At 37.5% G+C, this 27531-nt stretch overlaps 1 protein-coding gene across 2 annotated transcripts in view; it reads right to left on the reverse strand.

The window, feature by feature from the left end:
• The window catches only part of ME2 (malic enzyme 2), a 71163-nt gene that overhangs the window by 14758 nt on the left and 28874 nt on the right, over positions 1-27531 (reverse strand). For both annotated transcript variants that reach the window (XM_015121988.3, XM_077975458.1), the window contains exons 3-13: positions 26164-26297; positions 21440-21589; positions 18098-18173; positions 16838-16999; positions 16120-16223; positions 13794-13903; positions 13590-13687; positions 13011-13124; positions 9947-10061; positions 8265-8407; positions 1568-1670 (exon numbers count right to left, since the gene is read on the reverse strand). In XM_015121988.3, coding sequence (XP_014977474.2) covers positions 1568-1670; positions 8265-8407; positions 9947-10061; positions 13011-13124; positions 13590-13687; positions 13794-13903; positions 16120-16223; positions 16838-16999; positions 18098-18173; positions 21440-21589; positions 26164-26297 — 1309 coding nt within the window. The remainder of the gene's footprint in view (positions 1-1567; positions 1671-8264; positions 8408-9946; positions 10062-13010; positions 13125-13589; positions 13688-13793; positions 13904-16119; positions 16224-16837; positions 17000-18097; positions 18174-21439; positions 21590-26163; positions 26298-27531) is intronic.

Consider the following 27531-nt stretch of genomic DNA (forward strand, 5'->3'; position numbering starts at 1 on the left):
AATACCATATGTTCTCACTTATACATGGAGCTAAGTGATAAGAACTCATGGACACAAAGAAGGGAACAACAGACACTGGGGCCTACTTAAGGGTAGAGGGCGGGAAGAGGGTAAGGATCAAAAAACTACCTATCGGGTACCATGCTTATTACCCAGGCGACGAAATAATCTATACGTGAATTCCCCTGCAACACACAATTTACCTAACAAACCTTCATATGTACCCCTGAAACTAAAAAAAAAAAAGTTAAAAAAAATAGCTTTGTTAAAATCAGCAGAAAATTATTGCCTTTCCTGCCCTCATGCCTTTTAGGCCATAGAAATGTTACTGAATAGAACATATTGATTTTGAACATTATCAAGTTCTAGAAAGAGATCATGGATGACGGGACAGTTTCTATTATAGAAGTTAGGTCTCAAGAGATAACAGGAAAACATGAAGGGCAAAAAAAAGGAGAAAAATATAGAAAAGCACTAGGATATTCACAGACTAAATACCTTCTTTACTCTGACAATAGTTATACATGCTTGCCTGATGCCAGCCTATATAAACTATAAGACTACTTGTCATATCTTAATTAGAGCCTGCTGTCAGCTAGTCAGGGAAAGACCTACCAGAAGAAAAAAGACACAAGTGCAAAAGAAAATCATACAGAATTCCTGTTTTACTCAATATAGTCTTGCTTAAAAGAAAGAGACAACTGAGGATTACCAGAAATTTATGGAAAATACAGCACAAAGGAAGAAATATTAAAAGGTATCCCAATAATTCTCCAGAAAAAGCTGAAAGAATACTGTAGCCGTTTTTATTTTTAAAGTAGTTATTTAGAAAGAGCAATTCTAAAATTAAAAAAAAGGTATTGGGAATAAAAATAAGTTGTTGAACTGAGTTAATAATAAATTATATTAAGCAGTTATTATTAATTTCCTTTGGTGTGATACCAGTATAGTGGTTGTATCTTAAAAAATGAGAACACCTGGCCGGGCGTGGTGGCTCACACCTGTAATCCCAGCACTTTGGGATGGGCGGAATATCTGAGGTCAGGATTTCAAGACCAGTCTGGCCAACACGGTGAAACACCATCTCTACTAAAAATACAAAAATTAGCCAGGTGTGGTGGTGCATGCCTGTAGTCCCAGATACTCAGAAGGCTGAGGCAGGGGAATTGCTTGAACCTGGGAGACAAAGCTATCAGTCACGATGGTAACCACCAGAAAAACTCCCAGCAAATTACTGACAACGGTTCTGGGAAGTATGATTAAGGAGGTACACCAAGGGGAGATAGAGAGGGTTACAGAATTTTGTGCCATTCTGTTCCTCTGCACTTTTACAAATCATGTAATACATTATTTCTATAATAAAAACAAATTTAATTAACAATATGAATAAATTTTCAGAGAAAATGGAGCATGCTGAATTCAATGAATTCCTTCAGTTTCCTTGTACATTTATACCAAAATTCTCTAATACTGTTGCTCATTTTAAATCTTCCATTCCAAAGAATTCCATTAAGTATATTTACATAATTAACTATTGCTCTATAACATAAATAATGACAGCATTTACCTGGAAAAATATATACATTGTTTCCTTGACCTGGTGTAAAGACTCGCCCATCTGCGAGTTTCACTGGCCCAAATGGACTGCCACTGGCAAACAAACACCTGCCCTGTTAAGAAGATGGAATAACTTCAATTTTGTTATTTTCTGTGGATGACAAAATTGGGGTGAATTCATACAAAATCAAGTCCTGGAGTAAAGTAGACCAATATATTACTTGGAAACAAAGCATAATATACTATATAACAATCTTTTCATTACAATCCTTTGTTAGAATGAGGTTTGTTTTATGTGTAGTATACATTCAATAAATAATTAATAAAGTTAAACATCATTTATTACTAAAAATTTAAAAACCAGACACTTATTTTTAAGAAATTTAAGGCCAGGCACAGCGGCTTACACCTGCAGTCCCAGCACTTTGGGAGGCTGAGGTGGGCAGATCACTGGAGGCCAGGAATTTGAGACTGCCTGGCCAACATAGTGAAACCCTATCTCTACTAAAAATACAAAAAATTAGCTGGGTGTGTTGGCCCATGCCTATTGTAATCTCAGCTACTCAGGTGGAGAATCACTTGAACCTGGGAGGAAGAGGTTGCAGTGAGCCGATATCATGCCACTGCACTCCAGTCTGGGCAACAGATCAAGACTCCATCTCAAAAAAAAAAAAAAAAAAAGAAAAGAAATTTAAAATGTAGATAGCCAATAAATATCATTCCATATTATAAAGACCAATATAAACACCTATGAATGAAGGGGAAATACCAAAACAAATGGCCGTCATTTACTGTATAACTGCTAAAACTAATAACCAAGTACTTTGTATGTGTTAACTCAGTTAATCTGCCATCATGAAAACTTCATCATCATCTCCATTTCACTAATTTTAAAAAATCAGAAAACTAAGGCTATTTTCAAATACTTTGTCAAAAGTCACACATCAAAACTGTAGTAGTTAAATCTTAATCTAGATTTTTTTGTAACTCCACAGCCACAGGTTTTCAATGATGCTGTAATACCCAGCAGTAGGCAGTTTATAACACAGGCATATGGCATGACCATAGTATCACTCCAGGAAAGCAAATGGCCTGATGCCTTGTTAAAGAAGAATACTTCTCCAAATTTGTCACATCTATCCAATTTTGATACTATGCTCTATAATGGCATATAATAAATGTTACTGGCATATTCAGTATTTCTAAGATAATTAATTGTATTATTATTCTTTATAGTATTGTAGACCCTTGGCTTTAGTGGATTTAACATTCAAGAATTTGAATCCAGGTAATCTGAAGGTCAACAATGCAGAGTAAGCATTACTTTTACAGGAAATACTTTCCATTTCAAAATGATACAAGGTTTAAGAGTAGAAGCAAGCTAACTATGCTAGTAGGGCACAGCTGACTATCTTAGACTTGCAACTCTATATTGTTTTATCATTTTCTACCTGTTCTATGGATAGCTATTACAATTCTCTATCTGTTCCAAACATTACTTATGACTAAAAATTTTGTTTCTTTGACGATTAAGGTTAGTTCATGGTTAATGTCATACATGTTATCACAATAAGCACATACTTATTTTTCTGGCACCATTAATTTTAATAGTCTTATAAGGTAGATTATACAATATAGCACGTCATGGAAAAAATGTTCTCATGATATCAGTTAAGTTTGGAAATTTAGAAAGATTTTGGTTGGCCAGGCACAGTGGCTCACACCTGTAATCCCTGTACTTTGGGAGGCTGAGGTGGGTGGATCATGACGTCAGGAGATCGAGACCATCCTGGCTAACACGGTGAAACCCCGTCTCTACTAAAAATACAAAAAATTAGCCAGGCCTGGTGGCGGGCACCTGTAGTCCCAGCTACTCAGGAAGCTGAGGCAGTAGAATGTCATGAACCCAGGAGGCGGAGCTTGCAATGAGCTGAGATGAGATCATGCCACTGCACTCCAGCCTAGGCAACAGAGCGAGACTCCATCTCAAAAAAAAAAAAAAAGACAGGTCTTGGGAATCTCTTCAATAATGACAACATTCTATAGCAGTTCACGTTCTCCAGGTCATTATCCCTGCCTCCCCTGCCCATTTAACCCAATAATTAATCCATGGCTTAAACGTGGCCAGGTTTTAATAATAGTATATTCTTATTCTGAAGTCCAAGTTGCCCTATGTAAGCAGCTGACAATTCAACTATGAAGATTTTTTTTTTAAAGTATTTTTCTCGCTGAGCAGCAAAGGGTGTTGGAATAACATCTCCACAGTGAAAACAAAAGGGGACTAAAAATTTAACAGGTGATGACTACTCAAAATTCTATGCCATTATTTCATGTAACACTAAGAAATAATTTATGTAAAAGTAAACTATGACACAATGCTCTTTTTATTATTACTTTTTTTGAGACAGGGTCTCATTCTGTTGCCCAGGCTGGAGTGCAGTGGCACAATCACAGCTCACTGCAGCCTCAACCTCCTGGACTCAAGCAATCCTCCCACCTCAGCTTCCCAAGTAGCTAAGACCACAGGTGTGCATCACCATGCCCCCCTAATTTTTAAATTTTTTATACAGACAGGGTTTCACTATGTTGCCCAGGCTGGTCTCAAACTCATGGGCTCAAGTGATCCTTGATCTTAAAACTGATGAAATACAGTATATCAAACTAGTCTTCTTGGGGAATTTTTATGTATTCCAATAATGTACATTTATTACAATATTTATTCAAAAAATAAAATTCTTAAATGAGCAGTCTTCTGGTGATACACTACTACTGCTCGAAATACTTAAATTTTTTATATTTTGGAAATGTCAATGATCCATGATGCATTTAATATACTTACCAAATAGTCATTGTAGATGACTAAGATTTAATTTGGGGAGCAATAATCATTAGTTTTAAGTAATGATTGGTGAAGCCTGGTGAAGAGGACAGGCAATCAAACTAAAAGTAATAAAAAGATAAGACAGTATACTAAAGAGACTAATTTTTAAATATCTGTATGATGATTCTGTGATTTATTTAGAAGAAGAGATTTCAATAATTATTATATCAGTTGGAAACCAACAGTCACGTCACGAGAATTTATTCATCACGAGAATTTATTTTGACTAACAGAGTGGCCATATGGAAGCAAAAGAATTTTGAGAGAATACATGTGTCAACATAAAGTTTTTTTTTTTTTTTTTTTGAGACACTTGCTCTGTTGCCCAGGCTGGAGTGCAGTGGCATGATCTCGGCTCACACAGCCTCTGCCTCCTGGGTTCAGGCTATTCTCCAGCCTCAGCCTCCTAGGTAGCTGGGACTACAGACGTGAGCCACCACATCTGGCTAATTTTTTTGTATTTTTAGTAGAGACAGGGTTTCACCATGTTGGCCAGGCTGATCTTGAACTCCTGGCCTCAAGTGATCTGCCCACCTCGGCCTCCCAAAGTGCTGGGATTATAGGCATGAACCACTGTGCCTGGCCTACACAGTGTTCAACAATGGGAAAAAGAGAATGCCAAATATATCAAGAGTATGAATATTAAGTTCAAGAAGTTCTGAGAGTTCTGCTTTGGCAATGATTTTCTGGGTTATTTCATACCAATTTTTCCTCTGGTTACAATTTTGAAAACCAGATAAAATACATTTTTAAAAATTTTTGTAAGGAAGTAGAGACCTAACAAGATAGTGAGAGTTTGGTGTTGGGGAAGAGTGGTTTCCAAGATCCAAGAGAAGAGGGAAGCAAGATATAGGAGCCTAGCATTTGAAGCTCTTCCCCTCAAGATGACTGCTGATTTCCAAATCAAAAGCTGTGGCTGAGACCCTGAACAGCAAAGCTACCCAAAGTCTCATGATGACAGAGAGGAAAATGGATGTTCAGGGACCATTAAGGATGAGAGGTGCTGATAAATACCTCAGGACTTTTGATGATTCATACCCAAAGCAGTGGATACCAGGAGAAAGGGCAAACTGGAAATACCCCAGGTCTCATGTGGACCACATCCTGACTGGATTAAGGTGATCTACTCGAAAAAGTAAAGTCCCTTTCTCCAAAGATAACTTTATCCTCAGCCTTAAATTATTGCTGTAGTTCTTTTTCTACACTATCCATCACTCAATTAAAAAAAAACAAAAACAGGCTAGGTGCGGGGGCTCACGCCTGTAATCCCAGCACTTTGGGAGGCCAAGGCAGGCAGATCATGACGTCAGGAGATCGAGACCATCCTGGCTAACATGGTGAAACCCCGTCTCTACTAAAAATACAAAAAAATTAGCTGGGCATGGTGGCAGGGGCCCAGCTACTCGGGGGGCTGAGGCAGGTGAAAAACAAAACAAACAAACAAAAAAACAAAACAAAAAACAAAGTACAAATTAGCCTCATAAACAAACCTGATAACCAAGACAGAACAAAAGATAGATAATAAAAATGGGTGAGATATTTGTTACCATCAGAAAATTTTAATTGTAATTCATATATTCAAGAAATTAGGTGGGACACAGTGGCTCATGTCTGTAATCCCAGCACTGTGGGAGGCTGAGGCAGGGAGATCACTTGAGGTCAGCAATTTGAGACCAGCCTGGCCAACAAAGCAAGACCTTGTTTCTACAAAAATAAAAATTAAAAAATTAGCTGGGTATGGTGGTGCTTGCCTGTAGTCCCAGCTAGTGAGGAAGTTGAGGCAAGAGGATTACTTGAGCCAGGAATTGGAGTCTGCAGTGAGCTATGATTGTGCCACTACACTCCAGCCTGGGCGACCAAGGGAGACCCTGTCTCAAAAAAAAAAAAAAAAAAAAATTAAATGACAAGATATAATTATTGTTCAAATTATAAGGTATAACAGTACTGTGGTTATACATATATACACACACACATATATACATACACATATGTGTGTGTATGTATATTTATATATTTTTGAGATAGAGTCTCGCTCTGTCGCCCAGGCTGTAGTGCAGTGGCGCGATCTCAGGTCACTGCACGCTCTGCCTCCTGGGTTCACGCCATTCACCTGCCTCAGCCTCCCGAGTAGCTAGGACTACAGGCACCCACCACTACGTCCGGCTAATTTTTTTTTTATTTTTAGTAGAGACGGGGTTTCACCGTGTTAGCCAGGATGGTCTCAATCTCCTGACCTCGTGATCCGCCTGCTTCAGCCTCCCAAAGTGCTGGGATTACAGGCGTGAGCCACCATGCCTGGCCCTGTGGTTATATTTTTAAAAGAATCCTTAGCTTTTAAGACATATACTATAATATTTTTCTATTATAAAAATCTTTTTTTTAAAGGAGTGAAGATTAAAAAATGTATCAGATTTATTACTTAATCTCAAGGATGTAATCTAGCAATTACAGTTGCTAGACATCATTGTAAACAAGCCTTTAAAAATCACTTCCTAGAGCCAGTTAGATCACTTACCAGAACAATATAGAAAGTAATTGTGGAGATTAAAACTACATCCTTACAGACTGGTAGGAAAAAAACCCAAATGTCAAGTGATTTATAGGCAGATATTTCTAATTGGGCTATAACCCATGCTAGTGTCAAAGATCTAAAAGTAGTCAATCTTAAACAGTTTGGATGTAAATAAAAATTTGTTCTCCACAGCTGTCAGATGACTCAAAAAAAAACAGCCCTAGAAAAGACAAACACTGATGGTGATGACACATTTGAAGAGAGTAAAAAGAAATGTTTCATGAAATGTAAGTACAAAAAGGCAATATTTAGAAATTGATTGTTTCTACAGTACATGATTTTAAGTCTGTTACTAAATTAATAAATTACTATACAGATAAAACAGAAATTCTACAAATGAAAAAAACACAGTAACTAAAATTAAGAACCTAACAACAGATGAGCACAGCTGAACACAGAATCTGCAAACTGGAAGATAGGGCCAAAGGAAATCACCAGATTGAAACACAGAGAGCAAGAGGGATAATATATATAGAAAACAGTGTAAAAGATATGTGAGATATATCTCTGACCATATAGTTAGAGTCCCATAAGAGGAGAAAGAGAATGTGGCCAAAGCAGAGATACTGGCTGGTATTTTTTCAAAACAGAAAAAACAAAAACCAAAAACAGACATCAAGCCACAGATTCAGAAGCAGTATAATCCCCATATGGAATAAATACAAAGAAAGCCACCCAAAGGTCTGCCGTAGTCAAACTGTTAAAAACCTAAGACAATGATATGTCATCAAAAACAAAACAAAAGTCAGAAAACAGTAAAATATCTTCAAAATGCTCAAGTATTTACCAACTTTTACTTCTATGCACAGTGAAAATATCCTTCAAAATGAAGGCAAAACAAATTACCAAGAGAATTCATTAGATCTACACTTAAATAAAGGAATTCTTCTGGTAGAAGGAAAATGGTCCTAGGTAGAAGCAGACTTGCAGGAAGAATAGTGATAAATAAATTAAAATGTAGGTAAATCTGAATAATTTTTGTAAAATATAACAATCATGTATTTTGGGTTCAAAATACATAGAAAATTAAAATTTGCAACAATAATGCAAACAGTGTGAGAGCATTTCAATGGAGTTATAAAGTACCTGTTTCCCATAATTGGCATAAGCAATGATTTATATCAGACTTTGATCATCCATAGATGCATGCTGTAATCTCTAGGGAAACCACTAGAACAACTGTGTAAGAATGTATAACTAATAAGCTAGTGGAGGGAAAATAATACACATATCAATTCATGTGATTAGTAATACCTCTGTAAGTGTATATGCTTCTTCAGCCGTGCACTCTGCCTGTGCTGTAGGATTACTTAATGCAAATATTACAGGCCTTTCATTGATAGAGGCCATGGCTCTGATTACATCAGGAGTGAAAAGACGGCCAGCACCTGCAACTCCTGTAGTAAGAGGGAAAAACAGCAACTTCATTATAGGTATAAAAGCAATGCTTATCAATAGCATTTCTACAATAGGCCTGCAATAACAAAAACACAGGTAATATCTCATCACAAAGACAGCACTATCTCAGCAATGCAAAATCTATGAGAACGCAATCTCAAATCTGAAAAGAAAAAACAAGATGCTGAAAGTTCTCACTTAAATATTTATTGTCTACTATACACACAGTAAATTATGAGAAATTTTATTCTTTTAACTTTTTGTTTTTTGAGACAGAGTCTCGCTCTGTCACCCAGACTGGAGTGTAGTGGCACAATCTCAGCTCACTGCAACCTCCCCCTCCTGGGTTCAAGTGATTCTCATGCCTCACCTTCCCAGGTAGCTGGGATTAAAGGTGTGTGCCACCACACCTGGCTAATTTTTGTATTTTCAGCAGAGACGGGGTTTCGCCACATTGGCCAGGCTAGTCTCAAACTCCTGACCTCAGGTGATCTGCTGCCTCGGCCTCCCAAAGTGCTGGAATTACGTGAGGCACCATGCCCAGCCAATTTTTAAAAAGAGTATACAACTATCTTCATCACTCTAATTAGGAAGATAAAACTTGCTACCTACCACATGGATGAAACTTGACATTATGCTAAATAAAATAAGCTGGTCACAAAGAGAAAAATACCATGTTATTCCATTTATATGAGGTAGTTAAATTAATAGAGACGAAAAGTAGAATGGTGGTTGTTAGGGGGTGGGGGGTGGGGAAAATGGGGAGTTGTTTATTTTTATTTATTTATTTTTTGAGATGGAGTCTCACCCACCAAGGCAGGTGGATCACCTGAGGTCAGGAGTTCGAGACCAGCCTGGTCAACATGGTGAAACCCCATCTCTACTAAAATTACAAAAATTAGCCAGGCATGGTGGCAAGCACCTGTAATCCCAGCTAATTGTGAGGCTGGGGCAAGAGAATCACTTGAACCTGGGAGGCAGAGGTTACAGTGAGCCAACTCCAGCCTGAGCGATAGAGCGAGACTCCATCTCAAAAAAAAAAAAAAAAAAAAAAGAAAAAAAAAAAAAAACAACTTACAGCTATATAGAAAATTAAATAGCTCCTCTTTTAAACATTTTTACATTTTCTGCTGAGAAGGTAATGCCATGATGGCATAGTCTGATGGCAGCTATGCAATGTCACACTCAAAGTTTTCAGCTTTGTTGCCCACGAAAACTTTGAGTCTGCACAGAATTTCCCTGGTAAAATCTGCAAATGGCTTTGGTCTTTTTCATGTTTTGAGTCCAACAGTCATACCAACTCTAAAAGCAAAGCATGATCGACCGCACAGTGTCTAGGACCTAAAAGTATAAAGCAACATCTGGTAACTGAATTTCATGCATGGTAACCAAAAAGTTATCATAGAAAAACATTGTACAAGCTGAAATCTAGGTAAAACATAAAACTGCCAACTCATTTTTAGTAATCCTACATGGTAATTATGACTGGCAACATACAGTTAGGAAGTAAAATTATTTAACAGAATAACTTTACCTACCGATTATAGTTGAAGGCTTCAGTATATTCACTGCATCTTCAAAAGTATCAGGTATGCTCTCTGGGACTGGGTGAGTAAATGGTTCCTGATAACTATCTATTTTTGCTTTCCGCCCCTAAATTTTGAGATAAAATACAGTATTTTTTTAGTCAACGCATGTTAAGGATGAAATAAAAAGACATCATTATGAGTTACACATTGTTTCTACAATAGAAATGTCTTCTCATTTTCATTTACTTTCCTCTTCAACCTGTATCTTCCAATTCTATCTTCATCATGTCCATAAACTCAAATATAAAACAAAAATCCAATCTCCCATTATTCCTAGAAACTTTCTGGTTCCTCTAAAAAATGCATTTACTCTATGAGGTCTTCCTAAGTCCAATATGGCACAAAAGCCTACAATCCTTTATCTGAGGTAGATGAGTTTTGGAATTAGGAATTTTTCATTTTAATTTAATTTGGTTGGTTTGAGATGGGGTACCACTCTGTCACCCAGACTTGAGTGCAGTAGTAGCCTCTACCTCCCTGGGCTCAGGTGATCCTCCCACCTCAACCTCCAGAGTGGTTTAGGTACACTAAACTACTTATAGTTTAGGAACTATAGGCGCACACCACCATGCCTGGCTAATTTTTTTTGTAGAGATGGGGTTTTTCCATGTTGCCCAGGCTGGTCTCAAACTCCTGGGCTCAAGCTATCCGTCCACCTCAGCTTCCCAAAGTGGGAAGCTGAGCCACCACAGGCATGAGCCACCACTCCTGGCTGAGAATTTTTCATATTTTAGAAATACAATATGGCATATATCAAATATTACATATTCTCCCTCCCAACAGATACTCCACAACTGAACAAACTTACGAATAGTCACATCAAGTACAAAAGGTTAAGATTACCAAGAGCTTCTTTGTAGTGTGAGTCAGGTTTTGCTACTAGGTAAGTTCAGGGCAATCAGATTGGTCACCAAAATAAATTTCGGAAAAAATTTTGGAATTTCAAGGCCTTTAGGATTTCAGAATTGCAGACAGCCACCACGGACTTGTACTACCAAGAGTTCAGAAACAAGAGGAACAGGGAATTCTGGTTAAAGATGGCTGAATGAAGAGACATGCTTTCTTTTCCAAATCCCAGGTCAAAAACCATAAACGTTAAATTCTTAGTAGTGCCACAAAGCCAGAAGAGATACCACTGACAGACTAGAACAAGGAAGAGTTTCTCAAAGATCTGAGGCAGACAAAAACATACTGAATGCAAAAACCACCTGAGAAGTTCATATTCTTATTTTGGTAAAAAAGAAGACTTCTCCTGAAAAAGTGTGTTTCCATCAGAACTCCAAGATAACCCCAGACTGCAGGGGCTAGAAAAGCAGCACACTATCATCAGTCAGCTCAGAAAACCAGGCTGAGCAAACAGTGACATAAGAAGTCACTGTTTTCAAAGTTTCAAAATGAAGGGCAGTGTTTAGGGTCACCAGGAGACACTGGAAGCCTAATGCCCATAGGCCAAGCTACCTGCACACTGGAAAAGAAATATATAATCTGATAACGAATATGGAGATGGACAGGGTTCTCACTTTGTGCTAAGTAAACACATTGTAGCTACCAATACCGTGTTAGACCTGACCTACCAATAAGCTAAAGAATCACAACATATTTGATGAAAACCAACATTACAAAAAGTACCAAACTAAACTGTGTACTAGTCAAAACATACATCCCCCAATAGCCTTCTAAATATGTGATGTTTTATCCTTGTGCCTTACATACTAGTAAATATGGTAGTTAAATATGGTAGTTACAGCCTCTTTGGGAGGCAGCACAGTTTAATTATTCAGAGCACAGACTTCACAGTCAGGATACTTGGTTTCGAATCCTGCCTCCGTCACTTATAAGCTGATGACTTTGGATAACTCCCTTGACCTTTTAAACTGTTTCTTCATTTGTAAAACTTCACAGGGGTTTTTGAGATGATTAAAGGAGATAATACATGTAAAGTCTTATAACAATGTCTGATATATAACTACTATTACATTTTAAATTACATGTAGTTTAAGCACTCAAGATTTTTCATTCACATACGTCAATTTTTCATTTTATTTTTTGTACTAATAGAATACTCGTTCTAATTAAGAAGAAAAGATTTTAGAACTGGAGTAAAGTACATTTAGATAGCTTGCTCCACAGACATAAATGCCAAGGAACAGCTATACCATTATATTTTAATGTGTACATACAAAAATATAATAGCATTGTGTACTGGATTGGTTTATGAAACAGTTACTTATATTTCAATGTGTTACACAGTAGAAGATATATGACATTCTTAAGCTAGTGAAAATGGTAATCAATGCCAACAAAGATAGTCAGGCCCAAAGGTACTAAGTTAATCTGGGAGATAAGCTCTTTATTATCCATAAATTGGTTTCAGGAGCACATGCTTTTTTCCTGGGGAAAGGGTCCATAGATTTTTACTAGATTGCTTCAGGGGCTTATCATCTCCAAAGGGTTAAGAATTTCTGCTCATGGCTAGGCACAGTGGCCTCAGGAGGCTCAGGCAGGAGAATCACTTGAACCCAGGAGGCAGAAGTTGCAGTGAGGTGAGATCGCACCACTGCACTCCAGCCTGGGTGACAGAGAGAGACTTCATCCCCCTTCCCCCCCAACAAAAAAAATTAAGAAAATTAAAAAAAAAAAAATTCTGCTCAAATATCAAAAGTTCTGCAATACTGTAATTTAATCAGGAAATTCTCAGTTCCTATTAAAAACCTAGTTTTAAGAGTGTCAAACACAATCATACTTGTACAATGGCCATTTGATCTCTTAAGAGCAAGAGAACAAAGCAAGAAAGAGTAAGTCTGATGCCAACATACAGATTAATTAAATATGAAGCAGGAGTCTTTGTAAAAGACAACAAGACTGGGGACATTTGTTAAAAAGAGAACGGAAGGTCCCAATTGGTATAATTTGGAGACTCCAATGAGAAATAAGATTTTAAGGAATAATATTTTTAAAATCCAACTAAAAATATAATACACTCTTTTGCTTCTCCAAATTTTAAATACCTTACCTTAACTAATAAACCATACTTGTCAAACATCCAGATTTTCTTTTGTGCCTCTTGTTCTGACAGGCCATTTTCTACCATAGACATAACTATAAGATTTGCAATTCCAAGAGCAGCCTGTTCAACAAAACATAAATTTCAATATATACTAGAGTATGATGCAATGCTTGAATTACTTTATATATGAAGATTATATAGCATATAATCTTATATAATCTTATATATATGCTATATGCTAAAGAATCACAACATATTTGATGAAAACCAACATTACAAAAAGTACCAAACTGTGTACTAGTCAAAACATACATCCCCTAATAGCCTTCTAAATAGCAAACTTATATGCTATAATAAGAACTATTTGGTTTATTTTTCCCTTACGAATCAAACAAAAATTATTTGTGATATTCTCTCTAAACACATTTTAAATTACCTGTTTTACAGAAGAAGTCTTGATTTCATACCCTCTATCTCAACAAAATTACAGGGTCATTATGCTCTTTTATAAATATCAATATTCTGCCCATTTTCCAATTCTAGAAGAGAGGATGGCTTAAGTTTTAAAAAGCCTACAAAACTTACCTCTCCTGCTCCAAGGAATAAGATTTTGTGTTCGGAGATTGGTTTACTAATAACTTTTTGTGCTGCAAGAAGACCTGCTAGAGCTACTGCAGCTGTCCCTATAAGAAAAACAAAGAGTTTTACAAATAAAAAATGGGCACATTAAAAATGTTTAAAAAGTAGGAATCCAAACCCTAAAGTTTTTTTTTTTTTTTTTTGCTTTACCTTGAATATCATCATTGAAAGTACAATATTTTTCTCGGTACTTTCTCAAAAATCTGAACGCATTATGATTTCCAAAGTCTTCGAACTGAATGAGTGTGTTCCGGCCATATCTAAAAACAGCAAAACCCACAATAGTTGTGATGAAAATAATACTATTAAACAGCTTTCCACCTAATATTCCCTACAATAGCATTCCAAAATAATGTATTATGTTAATTCAATTAAGGCCATCTGAAAAATTTTAGAGCCTGTAAAAGACTAGATCCAAAATGTAGAAATTATTCAATAAAAAAAGTATGAGGTGTTTAAAAAGAACGTGGCACCATGATAAACCCATGGGATATCAATCTATGTAAACTATTTTCAAGTGTCCAGGAGACACTTCCTTTGACTCTGAACCTCAAAAAATATATATTTGATATGCATATTCTCATTACATTAATAGTTAAACAGCAACACAAGAAAGTATATATTAAATAAGTAACTGAAAAATAATTGCTATTTGAGTTCACTGACATTCAGCAAAAGAAGATGTCAATCGTTTAGGTGAGCTAAGTAGTAAGGGAAGGCTTGAAAAGGAGGTGGGCCCTGAAAGAACAAAAAGTAAAGAGGTAGAAAGAAAAGCAGGCTATTATTAGGGTGACCCTGAATTTTCAACAGTCTGGCTATACATTTCATGGTTTACATTAAGAGATAAGGGAGAAGTTGGTTAATGCAGGTTGGGACCAAATAAGGGAGAATCTCTAATGCTAAATTAGAGAAGAGGGACTTTCTTCTGCATCCCATGTAGACACAGTGAAGGCTGCCAAGAAAGGAAAAAATTCACATATGACTCCCTTTAGGAAGGATAAACCTGCCAGTGATACGTAGCACATACTGGTGTGGGGAGAGATGCGAGTGGCAGAAGCAACTAGGAGGCTACTGTGATACGAAGACAAGAGATCTGAAGCAGAAGGTGCAGGAAGCAAAAGGAGTAATTATGAGCTATTAGGATGAATAAAAATTGATAAGGATCAACTGGGAAATGAGGAAGAAGCTGTTACAATGTCAAGGTAACTGGGATAACTAAGAAGATACTATTTGGTTGTCCAAGGTAGGAAAGTGAGAGGAAGAAGGAGAGATGACAATTTCCGGGAAGATGTAAAGTTCAGTTTTAGACTTGTTAACTTCGACTCTGAAAAGGAATTAATTTTTAAATACCTTCTACATGCCAGCAATTTTAAAGGTAGGCCAGGGTTAGATCATTAAGGTAAAGAGTTTGACTTTATCCTATGGCAATAGGAAACCAATGAGAGATTTCAAGCAAAAGAATGACATAATGAAGTACATGTTTCAAAACAATTAATCTGGTATTAAGGTGGAGATGAACTGGAGAGGAGAGAAACTAGAGGAAGAATTAGAAAACTTCAGAAGAGACATAAGGAGAGAGCAAGATTGTGGTAATGGAAAACAAGAGACATTTAAGTGGTAGTACCCACTGAATTTGAGGAATATCTGACTGCATGGGAGACTGATGGAGAAGGCAGAAGGGTCAAAGATAACACCAAGATCAAAGTTTTGGCAATAGGATGAATGTTACTGCCAATAATAGAAGGTGGGAATACAGAAAATAGGTTGTTTGGAAAGGAAAGGAGTTCAGTGTGGGATATGAATATGCACACACAACAGAATATCCAGATGGAATATTCTGATTATTAGAAATGCAGGCCTCAGAAGAGCAGGGGCACTACAGATGGGTTTTTATGGGTTTAGTAGTAACATGCATAAAGGTCATAGTTGATCATGGCTGAAAGAGAAGAGGACTAGGTGGTTATCCACATTTAATAAGACAGCAAGAACCTGTGAAGATGACAAAAAAAAAAAAAAGAGAGAGAGAAAGGTGGGAGGAAGACCAAGTTAGGAGGAAGCTGTTTAGCAATCAAGAGAAGAGAGAGTTCCAAGGACATAGAAGTGGGAAAACCTTAGTCGATGTTGCAAAGAGGTAGAGAGGTGGGAGGACCAAATGGTCAGAGAACTTAAAATATGAAAGCAGCACAAGGTCAAGGCTGAAAAAGGTACTGAGCAGTAAGGGTTTGACAGGAGCAGTGAGGGCAGACTTCCCTCAAAATGTCAGGTAACTCAAGAAAGCAAGGCAGACCATGGGTACCACCTCAAATCAGCACATCTAATCAGGCAGAGACAGCCAGTAGAACAAAGTTCTCAAAAATTTAATCGCCTCCTGCTTATCTTCACAAGAAATAAAGGAAAACAAAACAAAACTTTAGTTTTTACCCCGCCCCCACCCCCATTAAAAGTGCTTTCATATACTCAAACTTTTAAAAAATACCTGTCAGTAATAGCTTTCATAAACTCATCAATCAGGTCATCATACTGTTGTGTGCGATCTCGTTTCTGGTACAAGCCCATGTAAAATGGGTCTTTTAAGAGTGCCTACAAAACAAAACAAATGTAAAAATAAAATAATTTATATTATATAATCAGTTTAAACACATACAATAAAAATTGCAAAATAAAAAAATACTAATACAATTTTTTAAATGTATTGCCCTTCAAGAAACTTTATTTTTTCTTTTTTGAGACAGTCTCACTCTTGTCACCCAGGCTGGAGTGCAATGGCATGATCCTGGCTCACTGAAACCTCCGTCTTTTGGGCTCAAGCGATTCTCTTGCCTCAGCCTCCCAAGTAGCTGGGATTACAGGCTTGTGCCACCACGTACGGCTAATTTTTTTTGTATTTTTAGTAGAGACAGGGTTTCACCATGTTGGCCGGGCTGGTCTCAAACTCCTGACCTCCAGTGATCTGCCCGCCTCGGCCTTCCAAAGTGCTGGGATTACAGGCAGAAGCCACCATGCCCAGCCCAAGAAACTTTTAAGAGACTTAATTTACTATTATTTATATAAATATTAAAAGTGGAGTTTAAGAAAAAAACTAACATTTAATCATAAAACTTTCCCTTCTTAAATTATCATTTTCAAAAGAGGGATACTATACAAATTTTTAAAAATACAGGAGGAAGATAAAGGGGGAAAATGATGTTACTCACGATATTATCAGTTCCCACATCAATACACACTGGCAGGCATCTATCAGGCTGTATTCCTGCACAAGCTGTATACAAACAAAGTTTTCCTACTGGAATTCCCATTCCATAGACACCCAGATCTCCAAGACCCAGAATTCTCTCTCCATCAGTCACTACAACAGCCTTAAACACAAAAAAATGCAAATTAAAAGTTGTCAAAAATGGGGCACTAAAGAAAAGCATTTTTAAAAAGATTGAGTCACTTCACATATATTTACTCTTTGCTCTTAAAAACAAAATTGTTTCTTGGCTAATTTCCAATATAAACCAATCAACCATACTTAAAATTCTAGGATTTCTGACTATTATGAGACATTAACTAGATTTGATTTCCCTCTGACTTCGGTTTAGGAATAGAATTCTTCTGACTAAAGGACCAACTTAAATATCTTCAGAAAGATTAAATATGGCAGAGATGAACAAGATGGAGAGATTACCATAAGAGAAAAATAAGAGTTTAGAAATAAACAGTATGGTACTCCAACACAATAACCTAGGCCAAACAAGAAAAACCTTAGCAACTGTGGAAAAGAAAAGGTCTAGAACAAAAAAAAACATACCTACTTATAAGGAAGGTCTTAAGATGATACTGTCAGTTTAATTATTTGACCAAATTTTTGCTAGATTATTCAAACCAATGATCATTCATCAACGTTTATTTTGGAAAGGAGTATAAAGGCAGGTAAGATTGTTGCCTATAATAAAATTTACAAAAGCCTACCCAAAAATCTTGAAATAAGTTATTACATTTCACTTTATGAAAGATAACTAAATAGGCCAGGGCTTCTATTTGCTATATTTAACACTTTCATATTTGCTAAGGTTCTCAATCTTAGATTTAAAAGAAAAAAAGGCATAATCAAACTTTTCTAACACCATAAACAAAAGTTTTTATGGTATTTTAAAGTATTTTCTTTACCTAGAATAATATTAGATAAATAGGAAAGGATATTGAGAGGGCAGGAGACACCAGTGGTGCCGATACCGACAGGGCTCACCTTGTATTCTAGCTCCAATTTCTTTCTCAGAGTCAAACTCTATACCGGTAGCCCATTTTATAACTACTACTATTATCATCGCCTCAGCTGCAAAGCACTAAATCTGCATGTATATAAGTGCAAAATAAATCAGAGCAACAACGAAAAACTGTTCTTGGAGATTTAGAGGTAATTTACAAGAAAAGAGAAAACATTGTGAAAAGGAGGGTTGCACTATTAGTACCTTAACATGATTTTCTGGCCAGTTATCCACAATTGATCTAACATGACCTCTGTCTGAGATCGAAATAAATAATCCCCTGCAACAGAACAAAAACACCTTTGCATTTCACAACAGCTTTGTTTCTAAGTTTTTGTTCATAATTGAAATATTTTGATATTTTAATAAAATATCAAGACATGGTATAATTTCCAAGCAGATTTACCTAAGTCACATTGGTTTATTTTCAAACATTTTCAAGTACTTCAAACTGTAATTACAATGTTCACAGCAGATGCAACAAAGATTATTGTTACATGATACAATCATTTTACCCAAGAAGAAATATATCCACATCTCATGTTCAAATAAACTCAATACACCAACAGGAAAAAAAACAAAAAAAATCTGAAGCAAGCCACCAATGCAGGAGAGCATTACAAGGCCAACTAAACTACTGTTAAAACTTACTGAAACTGAAAATTTGAAATTTGAAGGAGCAGGAAGGGAAAGAAGAAAATTACAATAAATTCACACAAAAGATGAGCTACCTGAAGCATAAGGAAAAAGTGAAAAGTTACTTTTACTTATTTAATATTATTTTTTTGACAAAAATTGGATATACGGTTGACCCTTGAACAATGTGGGTGTTAGAAAATCAAGTCAAAAATTTACATGATAAAAATTTACGTACAAAAATTGTATGATTTTCCAAAAACTTAACTACTAATGTTGCCTACCACTGGCCAGAAGCCTAACCAGTAACACATAGGTTGACTAAGAATTTTTTTTTTTTTTGACTTGGAGTTTTGCTCTTTCACCCAGGCTGGAGTGAAGTGGCATGATCTCGGCTCACTGCAACCTCTGCCCCCCACGGAGGGTTCAAGCAATTCTCCTGCCTTAGCCTCCAGAGTAGCTGGGATTTTACATGCCCACCACCACGCCTGGCTAGTTTTGTATTTTTAGTAGAGACAGGGTTTCACCAGGTTGGCCAGGCTGGTCTCGAACTCCTGACCTCAAGTGATCCACCCACCAGGAATGAGTCACCATGCCCAGCCAACTAACACTATTTTATATGCCATATGAATTATATACTGTATTCTTACAATAAAGTAATCTAGAAAAAAGAAAATGTTATTAACAAAATCAAAAAGAGGAGGAAGAGGAAGGGTTGGTCTTGCTGTCTCAAGGGTGGCAGAAGGACAAGAAAACCTGAGTAAAAATGGACCTTCACACCTGTGTTGTTCAAGGGTCAACTATATTTATCATGTAAAACATGTTTTGAAATCTGTATAAATTGTGGAATGGCTAACAAAAAGTCATTTTAAACACAGTATGTTGTTACCTAATTCAGATAATCAATCCAGATTTCAAAAGAGAAAGCAAAGAAGGAAGGAAGAGAAGGAGGAAAAAAAGAAGAAATGCAGGTTCAAGAACACAGTTCAGGCAGACATGAGGGCCAACGGATCCTCATTGCTGTCAAACTGATCTTATGTTTAACTGTCTCATTGGTATCTTAAATTTGGCACCACTATTACAGTTCAAATCAGTTTAGTTCAGCAATATCTCAATCATGGCTATATAATGGAATCATCTGGTACGCTGTAAAATGCCAGGGTCCCATCTCCAAAGATTCTGATTTAATTGGCTTAAAATTTAGATCAATCAACCAACCAAGATTTAATGACCATCTACAAAAACAAAACGAACAACAACAAAAAAACCCATAGCACAATACATTGCATAAATAATAAACAGTATTTGCCCTCACACATAAGCCATGCTCTTCATGTTTCAAGTCAGTTCTCAACTCTGGGTACACATCAGAATCACACCAGGCTCTTTTGTGAAACTCCTAAGTCTAGACTAACTGAATCTGAATCTCTGGGGGTGGGGCTCAGGCATCAGTATTTCCAAGTTTCTCTCTATCTTTTAATCATTCTAATAAGGAAACTATAAAATAGCTGAACAGCATGGTTATGTCACAGAAATGTTTTAGTTACAGTAATTGTTGGCAGCATATAGGTTAGAACAGTCTGCTTCTCAGTGTCTTCCAGGGAATACCTGCAACACAATCACTGAGGGTGCTCACTAAAATCCGGACCTCCAGACCTTTTTTCTTTTTCATCAGAAATCTTGGGGATGGGGAGGAGAGGAAAGTTGGCAGAGATCAACATTTTGAGTAAGTCCCACAGGTATTTCTTATACACATTAAAGTTTGAAAGCCACTAGACTAGATGACAGGAGACTGAATATAAAAGCTGTCATACATTGTTTGAATTTCCACACGTGGAAGAATGTGTTAATTGGGCATGGGGAAAATATTATAAGGATTGAGAAAAGTAATAATAGATTAGAGGAATAAGACAAGAAAACTCAGATTAAGTAAAAACAGCATGCGTGTGTGTGTGTGTGTGTGCATGTATGTGCGTGTGTGTGTGTGTGTGTATATATATAGAGAGAGAGAGAGCTTATAATTTTCCAAAGAACTGTCACATTGGTTTCTCTAATAGCTCTTTGATAGGTCCTGCTATTCCCATTTTACACAAGGAAACACATTCATGGGGATCATGTGACTCATTCAAGGAATACAGTCAGTTCTTGCCATTTCAGTACTCTTCCCATTTACAATGTTTGTAGGTGCTAGAACTATTTGAAATGAAAATTCATTAAAAAAAAAAAAGGAGAACAGGCTGCAGTGGCTCGTGCCTGTAAATCCCAGCACTTTGGGAGGCTGAGGCAGGCTGATCACCTGATGTAAGAAGTTCAAGACCAGCCCAGCCAACATGGCGAAATCCCATTTCTACTAAAAATCCAAAAATTAGCAGGCGTGGTGGTGTGCACCTGTAATTCCACCTACTAGGGAGGCTGAGGTACGAGAATCACTTGAACCTGGGAGGCGGAGGTTGCAGTGAGCCAAGATCATACCGCTGCACTCCACTCCAGTCTGGGTGACCAAGTGAGACTCTCTCAAAAACAAAAAACAAACAAATTAAAACCGATCAAAAAATGAGAAAAAAAATCTCTTAATTTGGCTTTATTGACAAAAATTTTAATAATTCCGGATTCTCTCCCACCAGAATTAAGACTTTTTTTGGTGGGGGGGCAGGTTCTAAAAGTATATAATTACTCTAACAATCACAATAATTTAAAGAAGATTAGAAATGAATGATGCTATTTTTACAAAGATAAAAGTTATGAATATGTTGGGTTTTTGTTAATCACTTTTAATAAAAATTACATTTTTGTGAGGTAGGAAAGTGATTCGGCTAAGATATCTAAAATAAAAATGTAATAGCTGTTATGGAATGATGTTTTCCTTATTCAATAACCATTTACAAGTTTTCTTTTTTAAATAAGCCTTACTTAGGTCTTCTAAAGATGTGTCCATACTGGGAGCAGGCAAGACCAACCGTTGGTGTATATACAATTGGCATTAAACTCTCAATGTCATCTTGCAGTATTCTATAAAACAATTTCTCATTTCTTTCTTGTATTCCCATTATGTAGATATATCTGAAATTAAGCACAGTAAATAATGTCTCAGTCAGCCTGCATTACATTAAAAGTCTTGGCTTATGAAAGTTAAACCTAAAATTGAAATTGAGCACCGCTCACATCACATTCTAAAAAAACCCAAAACCTCAGATTATCACTATTTAACACCCAGGACTAAAAATTAACAAAAATATGAGGGTACTTAAATGGTAGATGATGATGATGACGATGAAGTAACAATAGAAACAATGTTTACTGAACCCTTACTGTGGGTCAGGCTCTGTAGAAGGCACTGGAAATGCAAAGATCACTATGAGGTCCCTACCCTTAAAGAATCATTCTTCAAGGACACTGACATATAAACAAGGAAGCAAAATAAAGTGGCATTAATTCAAACATTTGCTTAACACTATCTGCTTGGCACTATTTTCCAGAGATATAAGAAGTGACCCCTGTTTTCAAGGAGTTTATAACCCAGGAGGGTTAGAAGCATTATAAGGTCTACACAGAGTGCAGAAGCAGCACAAAAAAGGCAATTGTCAATTGATGTCAATAAATATATAAATAACTTCTTTTTAAATTTAGAGAACAGGGAACTATCGGCTTGAAAGCTTGAAAGTCAGTAATCATCTTGAATTAAATATGTCTAAAGCAGACTTATCTTTCCCTGACCTTGTTTCTTCTGCTATCATATGACCAAATGCAAAACCCAGATTCCATTCTTGATTTCTTCCTCTCCTACCCTCCCCAACACCAATCCTATAAATCACCAAGTCCTACAGAGTCTACCTGCTAAATAGCTTTCAAATACATCCATTTGCTCCTTCCACCGTCACACAGTACAAGCTACCACCATTTCTCAGCTGGGCTACCTCAAAAGCCTTCTTACCAGTCTTTATAAATACAATTTTCCTCCTATGCTTCAATTCATTCTTCTCTTAAAAACCTAACTGTGATCATTTCGCTTCCAAATAAATTGTCGTAAAATAAGGCTCAAGCTCCTAAAATAGTTAACAAGACCTCTGCCTACTTTTCAGCCTCATCTTCTTCATGCTGACTTACTTAGCTCCTCAAAAGGATCACAACTCAACCTGGACTTGCTGTGTTTGATGCACCCTTTGCCTGCACTCTCTCTCCAGGCATAGTCCTATACACGTGCGCTCCAAATGCAGCTCAGGTGGCGTGCTCTCTGGGGGCCCTTTTCTATCCACTCCCCTCCCCTATCATGTATACATACACGTTTTAGACTTTCCTGTTTTCAGGTCCCATGATACGCTACTTCCCTCTGTAACTCTCACTCCACTTCTTGACTTTCTGGATTCCTCCAGTCTAGACAATACCGTAAGTTAGAAACGATCACCTCATATACTTCTATAGGTCCAGGAACTATTAATAGCAATATGTGGCATACAACTGGTGTGCAAATATTTGGTGAATAAATGGGGAGAAGTGATCCCTTCAATTATATTTTCTACATAGCTAATAGTGGAAGCAATGGTATCAATAGATAGAAATTAAAGGGAAGAAGATTTCTCTGCAGTATAGGGAAGTAAACAAACTGGGCTGCTAAAATGGAATGGATGGCTTTGTGAGATGGAAGTAATGTTAAGGGAAGAACAGATGACCTACGAGGCATGTGATAGAGGGAAGCTGTGCAAGTCATGGATCTCTTCAACGTTACCATTTTCTTTATTTCAGTTTAGTCACTCTTCTGTGTACCTCAGTGATGGGCAGCACTCACCTAGGATTGCTACAGCTCAGTAATGGTGAATGCCCTTATCCACTCTCGGATCACAATCCTCTACCACTTTGGGTAACCATATGATGCCCTCACTTCATCATCCTTCAGAGGGATCTCTAGCTCTGACTGCTTCATTCTCTCCCAATTCTATGGGCTCCCTTGGGGATTCTCTTTGTTTCCTCCTCTGAATCCCAGGATCAAATCTCTCACTCTGAGCAAATATCTCCCTGTCATTCCTGTTTAGGAATCCCCACATGATTTTTCACTGTACTCTCCTTCCACAGTGTCTGCCTTTCCACCAGAGACAGTGAACTCTCTGAAGAGAAGGGCTGAGTGTTTTCATTTTTGGAGTTCCAAAACTTAGAACAGTGCCAGGCACATAGCAGTCCTGAATATTAACTGAATGAATTGATGTAACCTTTGCCAGCCCAGCAAACTCCAAGCCTGAATCAATGTTACATTTCATCCTTTCTGTGGAAAAATAACATTGCTGTGCAGAATGGCACCAATATAAACAAGATCTTGCCACCAGGCCATCAGGGTCCGCTCTCATCCCTTTAACCTGCTCTTGTTCGGCCTTTCTCTTTTCTTTTTTTTTTGAGACAGGCTCTCACTCTATCACCCAGGCTGGAGTGCAGTGGTGCAATCATGGCTCACTGCAGCCTTGACCTCCTGGGCTTAAGTTATCCTCCTGCCTCAGTCTTCTGAGTTGCTGGAACTATAGGTGTGTAACAGCATGCCTGGTTAATTTTTTTTTTTTTTTAATTTTGTAGAAACAGGGTCCCACTGTGTTGCCCAGGCTTGTCTGGAACTCTTGGGCTCAAGCGATCCTCCCACCTTGACCTCCCAAAGTGCTGGGATTACAGGCATGAGCCACCAAGCCTAGCTTTTGTTCAGCTTTATCTTATAGCTACGTGGCTCTTCCAAGCATTTATCACTCTCTTCACCAACTCTACTCAACCTTGGCCCTTCTACATTTGAGTGATGACTTTCATATTCTATTTCATAAAGGAAAGCAAGGTCATCAGCTAAACTGAGAGTTCATTACTTCTGCTCAATCATCTCCATACTTATCCTTACTAATATCTGTATTTATCTTTCCTCCAGCTTTGGAGAATGAGCTGTTCTTTGTTCCTGCTCAAGGCCAGCCACTCTATCTCTGCATTTGACCCTATGCCTTCTTCCTTTCCCTGAGACCTTGCTCCATCAATTATCCTTTCTCCTGGGCTCATTCCTCATAACTACGATGAAACATTAAACTTTCTCCCAGCTTGAAACATACTTAATCCCAAGTCTTGCTTTACTTATTGTTTAATGTCTTCCTTCCCTCCTTATCTGAACTTCTTGAGAGGGTAGTTTACATTTATTTCCTCCCCTTCCATTCATTTTTCAGTCTATCACAGTATCTCTTTTGCTCCATCACACCAAAGAAACCACTCTTACCAGTCACCAATAATCTCCTATACTTAACAAACTCAATTGATACGCTTAGTTCTACATGCAGACTTATCCCTCTACCCAGAATACTTGGCCTGCTACCTGTAACATGCCATTTACAATTCAGCTTAGGCATCATTCCCTTCAGGAAGCTTTTATCTGATTCCCCTAAGTTGAGCTAGATGCCCTCTGCAGGCTCTCAGAATATATCTGCATGTACCTTTTTCTCATTGTACTGTACATTGTGGTCTAGAGACCAATAACAATCATAGCATAACTATCTGTTGATGACCTTTTAGAAGACAGGGCTGTGAGTTACTCGGTTGGTCATATATATTAAGTTTGCTGCCTGGTGCAGTGGCTCAAGCCTGTAACCCCAGCACTTTGGGAGGCCAAGGCAAGTAAACTGCTTGAGTCCAGGAGTTCGAGACCAGCCTGGGCAACACGGTGAAACCCTGTCTCTACTAAAAACTACAAAAACTAGCCGGGTATGGTGGTACACTCCTGTAATCCCAGCTACTTGGGAGGCTGAGGTGGGCGAATTGCTTGAGCCTGGGAGGTGGAGGTTACAGTGAGCCAAAACTGTGCCACTGCACTCCAGCCTGGGCAACAGAGTGAGAACCTGTCTCAAAAAAAAAAAAAAAAAAAAGAAAGAAAGAAAAAGAAAAAGGCTAGGCGCAGTGGCTCACGCCTGTAATCCCAGCACTTTGGAAGGCCGAGGCGGGCGAATCACCTGAGGTCAGGAGTTCGACACCAGCCTGGCCAACATGGTGAAACTCCATCTCTACTAAAAATACAAAAATGAGCCAGGCATGGTGATGGGTGCCTGTAATTCCAACTACTCAGGAGGCTGAGGCAGGAGAGCTGCTTGAACACGGGAGGCAGAGACTGCAGTAAGCTGAGATCGCGCCACTGAACTCCAGCCTGGGCAACAGAGTGAGATTCCGTCCAAAAAAAAGAAAAAAAAAAAAGTTTGCCAGGGATAGCTTTAGGTACACCTCTTTTTTATTCTCCAAAGTATCCTGGATTAGGTGATATAGCATATGGTCACCCTATCTATTACCCACTTTATAGCCTCAGTGGCTGGTACAGTGTCAACACAAAGTAGGTGATCAATAAAAGTTGTTGAATAAAATGATTGCAAATTAGATGGTATCCTTTCCTTCTAATATTCCATTGAAATCTGAATTGCTCTGACTGTAAGCATAAAAACTAATTTGTTAAGTTTTACAACAGTGAATACTTGTGAAGTATTCACTGAAGTAAAAGAAACACAATCATTATAAAAGTAGTTAACTGACAAAACACAAACTTATATGAGATTGTATATTTCTCATGCCATAATAACCATAATGCTCACAAGTTTTCTAATCAGAATACCAATAAAAAAATGAAACAGCTAACCAACTCTTACTTTTCCAAAGGGCTAGTCATTTTCTTTAAGTTTCTATGGAATCGTAAGGCTTGAATATCTTGTGTCTCTATTTTGGGAGGTAGAAGTCCTTGAAGACCAAGCATTTGTCGTTCTTGTAAAGTAAATGCCATTCCCTAAAGAGGAGAAATAAAAGGATTAAAAATTATTACTTACTGGGGTAGCAACGACATTGTTCTTCAAAACATAATCTAAATGCAAATTTGAAAAATCAATGACATATTATTTTTGCCCAGGCTTTCAAAACTTTGTAAGACTGATGTCCAGTATTGGTCAGGGTGTGGAAAAGAGATATTCTCACAAACCACTGCTGGAAATATAAACCAGTTTAGGCCTTTGGAAGACAGTTTTAAAGTATTCTTAAATTTTTTTAATGCACATATTATTCATCAAGCAATCTGACTTCCAGGTAGCCATTCCAGAAAAACATTCTTAATGGCATACAGAGGCATATACAAAAATTTAGTTGTAACATTGTTTCTAGTTCTCTTGGCTATTACAAGCTAACAAAAGCCCATTAACTATGAAAGAGTTAAGCATACTATAGTATATTCATACCATGAAATACCATAAAAAAGGGGATAGAAGAAATGATGCTTTAGAAAAAATTAATCTATATCATAAGAAAATCTTTTTCAATTTCTGGTATTTGACTATGGGTTAAATTCTTCATATCAAAACAATGTCAGTGAAAATGCTGGAGCAAGGCCTTTGGAAAATCTCTTCCTCCATAAAAGCAACAAGAACACTGGACAAATAACCAGAAACAACTTCTTCAACATTCTGGAAATCTACCAAAGGAATGTAGCAATCAGGGAGCAGTTATTCAGGAAAAATGGCTGGATTTCAGTAAGCAGCAAGTTTTGTGCCAGTTTTAAATTGAAAACTAACACCTCACAATTACTGTGAAAATCAGCAGCCTGGAAGCCACTGGAGCAGGGAGAAGGGGCTGGAGATTCTTCTAAAACCCCATTCCAGGAAAATGTCATTATTTGACCTGTCAGGTGGCTTCCTGGAAGACCCCACTTGCAAGGCTGTCTTCATTTGACCTAACTTGGTGCTCACCCAGTGTGAAAAGCCATTTCCCCAGAAGTGCTTGTTGGAAACAATCAAGAGGCAATAATTTAGCATAGCAGCTGCCCAAGACAGTGGATAACAGTTGAGGAAAACAACAGGGTAACCAAAAAGCTGACAAGGAAAAGCTAAAGAATGAGATGACCATGGGATTGGAGCTTTGAAAAGCCATGAGGTATTACTGGGACTCTAGAAGGTCACATACATGAGCTATGGACACACCCAGGAAACACCTGAAAAAGACCCTAGCTCACACCTCTGGCTAACCTTGAGGCT

This window comes from Macaca mulatta, chromosome 18 (genome assembly GCF_049350105.2).
Source record: "Macaca mulatta isolate MMU2019108-1 chromosome 18, T2T-MMU8v2.0, whole genome shotgun sequence".
NCBI classification, from domain to species: Eukaryota; Metazoa; Chordata; class Mammalia; order Primates; family Cercopithecidae; genus Macaca; species Macaca mulatta.